The following is a 9,502-nucleotide window of genomic DNA, read 5'->3' as shown; positions in this document are numbered from 1 at the left end:
CAGTTTCTCCTTCCCGAAATGGCACTCTATTCCTTATATAGTGCACTACTTAAGTCCAGAGACCTTATAGGCTGTGGTCCAAAGAAGTGCACTACTTCTTTGATGCACATGCACGACACGTCGTTTTAGACCCTTAAGTCAGGGAAATAAAAAGGTGTATTTTTGTGTTTTAAAGCCTTAAATCAAAGTGTCACAGGGTTACAAATACACAAACCAACCTGTAAAGGGACGTTTTGAAATGCCAATATGTAATACTATGATGAATGTGAATACAATTATTGTTTGCAGATGCTCTTATAATCCAAAATATGTCATATTCTTGCCCATTTCCTTGTCCTTTGGTGATGACTACATCACTACTGAGAGTTGCATTGGACTGTCTTTATAGGCTCAGTGTCGGTTTACCTCAATGCCGATATCTGTTAACCTCAGTTGAACCACAAATGAAATGCCATAGTGCATGTAACGGCTCCTGGAGTAAATGCTCACATTCTGTTCATGATCTGATATGTAATAGTGAGGAAGAAATGTGGGATGACATACTGTAGTCTTAACCCAGATAGGCCTCTCAAACAAATCTCAGTAAGAATGACCATCTGGATTAAACGTGATAGGTCTCTAAGGAGTTATGTGCAATAAGGGGAGAGGTAGAGAGGGGAGGCACCTTATAGGTTGAGACGCAGTCCAGTCAGTAGTCTGTTAGCCAATGGCACGAGTCAAAAACAGACCCAATCTCTTTGGCTCAAGAGAAGAGCAGTTAGCCTGACCTGAGAACAAGTGGGATATGAATGATAGTCAAGAACAACTTCTGGCCTTGACTATGTGACCTGACCCGGAAGTAAGAACTCTGGGCCCCCGGTCAGGTCACATGATCAGGAAATTATCTGCCATCCCATTGAAGGGGCCTCCTGCCATGGAATCCACTAAAACGCACAGTGCCACTTAAATCCCATTTCAGATCCTGACTCATTAAATACAAACTTTATGTTGGAGGAAAGTAATTAATTAGGCATATCTCCATATTCATTAGATTAACCCTGTCTTTATCGCAACCCTAATTAAATATTATCACCCGGTTCGTCAGCACAGTTATTAAGACTGATCACAAATCTTGCCACGCGGGTCGATTCTCTTCCCCTAGAATGGAACAGCCAATGTATTCCAATGACATGGCTTTTGTGTGTGTGTGTGTGTGTGTGGGGAGGGATTATACTGTAGCGTACCTCCTGACATGCCAATTAGTCACTTCCTGGATTTAATCCAATCAGATTTACCGGACAGAACCAATGTGAGGGGCTAGGGTTATGGGTCATACCACTCTGCTATACTGGGGGGGGGGGGACATGTATAAAAATGTGGGCCGAGGCACTCCTGATGCTTTGTCACCTGCCGACCTGCTAAACAAATCAGTCGCATTCTGGGAATGTCGGCGGAATGTTATCTGCTTCCTAGTGGAATGCCTGGGCCCTGGGTTTCTTTTGCTTTATGCAGAAAAATTTAAAAGGAATTTATGGCGCCTTTGTAGCTATTCTTGAAGTGCTCTCTCACGTTGACCCACCTACAGTCTATTGCAAAGAGAGTCAAACGCTTGAGAGACAACTCTGCTTATAGAGGGTAAGACTTTCCTCATCACGTAGCTCCCAGTCCATTGCACATTTAAGCCAAATCATCGAAAATAGGTCCTGAAGTAGGTTCACCACTCAAGACAAGGATGCTTTCAGAGCTAGGGAGGATACAGAAAGATAAAGCGAGCCACTGTTTCCAGACACTTCAAAAGTAGTGAGAGAAATGAGTGGGGGAGATAGGGAGGCGTCTGATTGAGTCTGGAGATGCTCACTGATCTGACTCTCCAGAGAGAACGAGAGAGGGAGCGAGAGAGAGGGAATGAGAGAAAAGAGAGGAGTGTAGAGAGAGAGAGGAATCCTTTGTTTGGAATAAAAGGCGTTGGTTCTTGTGCACAGGGCTCCCACTCCAACAATCCATTGTCACTGGGCTAGATGGCTAGCAGGATTAGCTTCCTGGTTGGTTTCTAAGGCAACATGGAGGGCAACAAGTCAAAACCACTCCAGGGGAAATGTGCATTTTTGTTTTGAAAAGGACTCATTCCTAACACAGGATATACATAGCCTGTAGTCCATCCATTTAGGGGGGTCCTAAAAAAGATTGTCTGTAAAAACTCTTGTGATAAAGTCAAGCTCCGTGTCTCCGGGGGGGGGGGGGTCGGAGTAGGGTTTGGGGGTTTAGTTTAGAAGCGATCGTCTCGGAGTTGCGTAGGGGACTTGAAGGGCTTGAGTCCTAGAGTCTTCCTGGGTCGCGTCTTCTCTTTGGTGACATCCAGGGGCTTGACCTCGACCCCGACCCCGCACGCAGCAGCCCAGCCAAGGTCAATGAGCGGTGAGTCAGCCGGGTTCAGGGGTGCCACCCGGAATGTGGGCAGGGTCGGGGACCCGTTGGTGGAGCAAGGCGCTGAGCGGGAGGTAGGAAACGGCGCAGAGAAGGGGTCAAAGGGCAACGGTGTGTCGCGCGTGATGCCTGGCGATGGGTAGGCCCTCAGGGAGAACGGGTCACAGTCCGGGGAGGGGAAGGGGTCACAGCTCGTGAAGGGGTTAGTTGGCGAAGGCTGGTACCCCAGCAGGTGGCAGTCTGACCGCCGGGGCCCCTGGACAACACCATACCCCCCTCCCCCGGCTGAGATGAAGCTCCACGGGTCAATGCGGGGTCGGATGGGGGAGGGGCGCGGGCGCACGTTGACCTCCAGGCGACGTGTTTTAGGGCTCCAGAGGCGAGGGTCAGGGAACAGGGAGAAGGGGACTGCAGAGGGCTTGTCTTCTGACTCCAGACTGTCCTGGCAAAGGGGGAGGTCTAAAACTGAGAGAGAGAGATGACACAGAGATAATAAATATGTATATATCGTTTCACTAAAACGCATCAAATAAGTGTGCAGACATTTTCTTCTTAGTCTAACATTGCAGACTGACAAAAGCCCCACTTTGTTTTTCTAATTGAACCATTATTTAACTAGGCAAGTCAGTTAACAACAAATTCTTATTTACAATGACGGCCTACCCGGCCAAACCCTGACGACGCTGGGCCAATTGTGCGCCGCTCTATGGGACTCCCAAACACGGCCAGTTGTGATACAGCCTGGAATCGAACCAGGATCTGTAGTGACGCCTCCAGCACTTGAGATGCAGGGCCTTAAGACTGCCGCGCCACTCAGGAGCCCCGCAATGGAGAGTAGATCCTAACGGGGCATTGAAGAAGCACTGAAGCGAGACGAGCTCACGTGCAGACGACAGGGTTGAAAAGGTGTGGGTGTGCATGTGTTCGATCTGAGACAGCTCTCTGGAGGTGCTAAGGAGTTCAGCTGACACGGAACCACAATCAAGAACTCCACGATCAGAGAACCGACCAAACATCCCTTTTCAGTCAACAAAAACAAATCCTATGTCGTTAGCTCTCCAAGGCCGCCTCCGAAATGGCACCCTATTGCCTTTGGGCCCTGATCTAAAGTAGTGCACTATATAGGGAATAGGGAGCCATTTGGAACGCCCCTAAAAAAAAAAAAAAACACACAAAAGTATAGAAACACAATCACTCAGGCATATAGAGTGGACCCATGAGATTGCAGTCAATTTGCTGCAGTCAGAGTTCTTTTCATCCCCAGTTCCAGTAATTTCATTTCTATGCTGCCAACAACTTTACAACAACCTGTGTGTTTTCTAAGTCAATATCCGAACAAACATATTGGGGCACAAGGTAACAGATTTGCTACTTGTTTTATGTACTTTTCGCCGCCACGTGCATGTCAAGAGTTGACGAGTTGTTTGATTCTAGCTCTAAGATGAAAGTTATTAGCAGCATTACAAGCAGACGCAGGCTTGATGATCAGCTCGAGGCAGTTCCAAGACGGCATCCTTAGGGAGAACACTGTTGCGACTAGATATGAAGTTAGCATATCAAAATGGCACCGGAGGGCAACGCTTTAAAACACCCCTTAGATTCGCTGTGAAAATCTATTACATTTGCAGTGCTCCTGTTCCACCATCGTTAAACGACTGACTGGAAAAGTAACGGTCAGAACTGAGCTGCGCTGCGCTTATGTACATGTAAGCAAATGGATAAGATGTTCGTTTTTGCTCTGTAATGATGAAATAAAAAAATCCCCTGTCTGGAGGGGGAAGGAAGTGGGGTGAGGGAGTTCGTGTGTGTGTGTGTGTGTGTGTATATATTTCTGTGCTTGCGTCAATGTGCTGCTCGCATTGCATGCGTTTGTATTTGTGCGTGTGTGTTTCCCCTCACCTAGTTGAGAGGCTGAGAGCAGGCTTTGGCTGGACCTCCTCCTCCTGTCCGCCCCGTGGCCCCAGGCGTCACAGACAGGCGCACCGTTGGTGTGGTGGGGGGAAGGGGCCCACTCCGCTGGGCTAGCCTGACCCAGGACCTGGCTCTGCTGCTGGGGACTCCGGGCATGCCTGTGGCAGACCCACTCTCCTGGGCTGGCCTGTTCCTGGGTCTGGTGATGGAGGCTCCGGGGGGCTTGGGGGCTCTGGGGTGTCTGGAGGGCCTGGGCATGCCTGTGGCAGGCCCTTTCCCGGGGTTAGGGGAGGCGGTGTGAGGGGCAGGGGCTTCACCTCAGGGGCGTGCAGGGCGCAGGGGAAGTCAAAGAGGGGCTGGGGTAGGGGCTCCAAGCTGGAGAAGGTTATAAGGTCATCCACCACAGGGGGATCCGAGGAGGGGACTTTGGGGGCCGTGATGTTGACCTCCTGTGGGGGGTGGTGGTGGGGGTTAGTCCGGGGGGGCACCCTGGGGGGGATGTGTGGCACGTCCAAGTGTCGTCCCAGGGCCACGGAGGCTAGGAGAGAGCCTCCTCCCAGTAGGGCCCGGTGGGTGCTCCTCAGCAGGCCTCCCAGGGAGCGGTGCTCGGGCCTTGGGGAACCGGCCGGGGAACTCCTCCAGCCCCTCCTCACTGCCCGAATCCCCATGAGATAGAGAAGGCCTGGGGGCTCCTTCACTGCGGAGCCTGGGGAGATGGAGAGGGAGAGCGAGAAAAAGGTAGAGAGAGGGAGATGGAGAGGTGGAGGGAGGGAGAGAGCGCGTGAGAGAGAGATTGAGAGCGATAGGGAAAGAGATGGTGGTAGCGAGAGGGAGAAAGCGAGCGAGGTAGGTCGGTCAGCTCATGAATACAGAATACTAATTTAGAATTTACAATTAGCTGTGACCCACTTAGTTAGGCTAGAGGTGGTGTGTGTGCATGTGAATATGGTAGTGATGAAGAGCATACCGTTTTGGGCAGGCTGTGGCGTGGAGGGTCTGTACTCCTCAAAGTCATCCTTGGAGTCTCCGTTCTCATTGCTGTCCATATCCAGGAGTTTGGCTCTCATTGAAAGACTGGAACACACACACAATGACTTCAAAATACACTCGTTCTGCTTTAGCTGATATGGTAAAAAAATACAAATCCATATATGGCCCTGTGTATGGAGGGTGTGAGGGAGAGGTGAGAGGGTTACACAACCTGCTCTCCTGGGGGCTTAAGCGAAGGACTTTGGGGCTCTTGGGGCTCTTTGGGCTCTGGGGCCTCCAGTGAGGGCCCAGCCGGTCCCCATTAGCCTGCTTGTTGTGTGGAGGGCCCTCCAGGGGCCACATAGAGCTCAGACCAAATGCCCTGTTGTTCTCACTGGGGCTCACTGGAGAGGAGGAGAGAGAGAGCATTCATAAAATAAAAACACTTACATGAACACACACAATACATTTCATTTCAAGACCACCTCTGGTACAAGCACCATGACATAGGTTGGTGACACACAACAATCAAACAGAGTGGAACAACTGGTTCTTATACAACACATTGCTGGGATATGTGTGTGCCACCGTGCACCAGAACAGGTGATGTGCTCCGGGCTCAAGCCAAGATTTCACATGTCACTGGAACAGTGTGGAACAGCGGAGGCAAGTACAAGGGGGAGAAACAGAGAATGGGGGGGGAACAAAGAGAGCAAAAACAGAAGTAAGACTCCACCTGGTGCTGACACACTTACAGCAGACTTTCTAACCCCTTTGGGGCTAGCGACGCTAACTCTGTGTGAGCGTTACGCTAGTGTTAAACAAACACTGCATGATTCTCAACAGCTCTCGCAGCGTCGTCACACAACAGCCATGCCATCCCAGAGGAGTTTTCAGACTCGGAGACGCAAAGTGCTATCAAGTTCGTGTCAGGCACGACATGTCAGAAACCTCTGCGGAGCGACGCTGTGAGAAGACGCTAAGACGCTAGCAAGATGCTAAAGCGCTAACACATTTCTACGCATACGGCCCCTGGATTCAATGAGCCATCGTCTGCTTTGACATTGCTAGCACAGATGTTTGCTAAATAAGGAAATAGATTTCAAATGACAGCCGCACTCGCAAGCCGTGAAAATTACCATTAGGCAGACACGTTACTACCGAGCCATGAACTCAACCCACTTTTTAATGCATAAATGAATCAAACAGATGGTTTTTGATGCTGCTAAACCAATCAAATAATTCATATAAATTAAATTGTGCTCTTAAACTCAACCGCAGCGGTTAGGCCTACTTTATGGGGAATTTTGGGAAAAACCCTTTCAGTCTGGTGCGACGCAGCACATTCCTGTAGACCTGTGTGATCTATGGGGAGAATTCCCCACTAAGGGGAAAACAGTCATTCGCATGTGTCTTTAGCGCCGACTCCAGAACAGTGCTCTTACTCAAATGCGACACAGCCTCACCTCGGGCCAATTCATTCTGGCTGGTATCCAATTCAGTAAAAAGGCATTGAATGTGGAACAGGACATGCATGTAAAAATGCTGACATTAAAACACATGGAGGAAGGACTCCCCTATCTGGTAGAAAGAGGACATTGCAGACATAGAACTTGAAGGCTAAAGCAAATACTCTGCTGATCCCTTATTAAAACAAAGTCGGATAATATTTGGACTGGGACAGCCATTGTTGAGAGAGAAGGAGAGAGACAAGGGGAGAGAGAGAGGAGAGAGAGAGGAGAGAGAGAGGAGAGAGAGAAAAGGGGAGAGGGAGAGAGAGAGGAGAGAGAAAAGGGGAGAGGAGAGAGAGAAAAGGGGAGAGGAGAGAGAGAAAAGAAAGGGGAGAGAGAGAGAGAAAAGGGGGAGAGAGAGAGAGAAGAGAGAGGAGAGAGAGAGAGAGAGAGGAGAGAGAGAAAAGGGGGAGAGAGAGAGAGAGGGAGAGAGGGAGAGAGAGAGAGAGGAGAAAGAAAAGGGGAGAGAGAGAGAGAGAAGGAGAGAGAAGGGGAGAGAGAGAGAGAGAAGGGGAGAGAGAGAGAGAGAGAGAGAGAGAGAGAGAGAGAGAGGAAGGGGAGAGAGAGAGAAGGGGAGAGAGAGAGAGAGAAGGGGAGAGAGAGAGAGAAGGGGAGAGAGAGAGAGAAGGGGAGAGAGAGAGAGAGGGGGAGAGAGAGAGAGAAGGGGAGAGAGAGAGAGAGAGAAGAAGAGAGACAGAGAAAGGGATAGAACGAGAGAGAGAGAGAGAGAGAGAGAGAGAGAGAGAGAGGAGAGGAGAGAGAGAGAGAGAGAGAGAGAGAGAGAGAGAGAGAGGGGGAGAGAGAGAGAGAGAGAGAGAGAGGGGGAGAGAGAGAGAGAGAGAGAGAGAGAGAGAGAGAGAGAGAAGGGGAGAGAGAGAGAGGGGAGAGAGAGAGAGAGAGAGAGAAGGGGGGGAGAGAGAGAGAGAGAGAGAGAGAGAGAGAGAGAGAAGGGGAGAGAGAGAGAGAGAGAGAGAGAGAGAGAGAGAGGGGAGAGAGAGAGAGAGAGAGAGAAGGGGAGAGAGAGAGAGAGAGAGAGGAGAGAGAGAGAGAGAGAGAGAGAGAGAGAGAGAGAGAGAGAGAGAGAGAGAGAGAGAAAAGGGGAGAGAGAGAAAAGGGGAGAGAGAGAAAAGGGGAGAGAGAGAAGGGGAGAGGGAATGTAAAGGGCTGAGTGAAGTGAGCAAGGATGGGGTGTGTGTAAACAGACAATGTCTCGTGTGCTAGTGTGCGAACTGAGAGGGTGTGTGTGTATGTGTGGTGGGGGGAGAGAGAGAGAGACCACGCTCACGTTGGATTGCTCGGAAGCGTGGGCCGAAGGAGGGAGAGGTCCCGGAGCCCAGATCGGGAGAGTTGCGTCTCTTCTCCAGCCCTGGAGACGCCTGCACTGTGATCTTATGGATGAAGTCTGGAAGAGACATACACCAGATGTGAGAACAGGCCACACACACAGAAACAATCAAATCGCAATCCTGGGTCCTGTTCAGTAGAGAGAAAACGTTTTGAAAATGGAGTAAACGGGGATGTAGTACCGGATCTTGTGCAACAATAAGAACAGAGATTTATTTTACTGCTGTAAAGCCTTTTGCTATGGTGTGCCCTACTGAACTCGACTCAGAATCGAACAGGCAAGGAACTAACATGTGCTTGTCTTTGGCAAAAAAAAATTATAGGTCCTCCTTGAAAATAATTTATGTGGTGGAGTGGGTGTCTGAATTTCTTTTTCATGTAATGCCATGAGAATACGGTCATTTGCGAGGCCAAGCTAAACGAAAACACGAGACGCCTGAAGGATGTCTGTCCTGGCTTTGCGTAGCAGGATAATGTATCTTTGTGGGTGTGGAGGTTGAAATGCGATAGAGCAAGAGAGAGAAGGGCCAGCCAGGGGTGACAGGAAGCCCAGAGGCGTGGTTGAGTTGGCCCCATGTCCCTCTCATCAACCCCCCATCAAATCACTACCCTGCTGCTGGGAAAGACTGCAGCCTCCAAAACACACCTCACACAGACATATGCCACACACTCCTATGCATAAACAAGTGCATGCACACAGACTGAACATGCATACACTGAGTACCCACACACAGACAGTACTCACGCGCGCGGTAAGAGTGTGCGCATTTGGAAAGAGAGGGAGTGTATCTGTATGAGAAACGCTGAGTGTGCCCGTATGACAGCAGATAGCCTGTTCCTAGGCCGTCATTGAAAATAAGAATTTGTTCTTAACTGACTTAGTTAAATAAAGGTCAAATAAAATAAAATGACGCATGACGACTGCGCAGCATGAGAGAGAGTGGGTGGGTTTGCTTCTATGGTGAGTTTCTTATCCGTAGACAATGGGAGTAGTCTACAGGAGAAAGGGACCCTATAGTAGATTATGGCCTTACTAAAACGACACACTGTGTACTTCTAGTTCTACCTACTATTTTAGAATGTACTGTTTAGTGAAAACCTATGCAGTTAGCAACACATATCAACGGGTTTTTGGACGGCTATTGTAAGTAGAGGTCGACCGATTATAATTTTTCAACACTGATACCAATACCGATTATTGGAGGACCCCAAAAAAAGCCGATACCGATTAATCAACCAATTTTTTTAAATGTATTTGTAATAATGAAAATTACAACAATACTGAATGAACACTTATTTTAACTTAATATAATACATCAATAAAATCAATTTAGCCTCAAATAAATAATGAAACATGTTCAATT

At 49.1% G+C, this 9,502-nt stretch overlaps 1 protein-coding gene across 1 annotated transcript in view; it reads right to left on the bottom strand.

Moving 5' to 3' along the window:
- Nucleotides 1–2,151: 2,151 nt before the first annotated feature.
- LOC135510696 (mitogen-activated protein kinase kinase kinase 11-like) overlaps nucleotides 2,152–9,502 on the bottom strand; it is a 31,885-nt gene continuing 24,534 nt past the window's right edge. Inside the window, 8 exon segments of the mRNA XM_064931823.1 lie at nucleotides 2,152–2,868; nucleotides 4,303–4,598; nucleotides 4,600–4,950; nucleotides 4,952–4,991; nucleotides 4,994–5,020; nucleotides 5,282–5,388; nucleotides 5,516–5,687; nucleotides 8,080–8,196. Coding sequence (XP_064787895.1) covers nucleotides 2,246–2,868; nucleotides 4,303–4,598; nucleotides 4,600–4,950; nucleotides 4,952–4,991; nucleotides 4,994–5,020; nucleotides 5,282–5,388; nucleotides 5,516–5,687; nucleotides 8,080–8,196 — 1,733 coding nt within the window. The 3' untranslated portion in view covers nucleotides 2,152–2,245.

The sequence above is a fragment of the Oncorhynchus masou genome, chromosome 23 (assembly GCF_036934945.1).
Source record: "Oncorhynchus masou masou isolate Uvic2021 chromosome 23, UVic_Omas_1.1, whole genome shotgun sequence".
Classification (NCBI taxonomy): Eukaryota; Metazoa; Chordata; class Actinopteri; order Salmoniformes; family Salmonidae; genus Oncorhynchus; species Oncorhynchus masou.
Note: the sequence above shows the minus strand (reverse complement) of the source record. Positions and strands in the feature narration are given on the sequence as shown.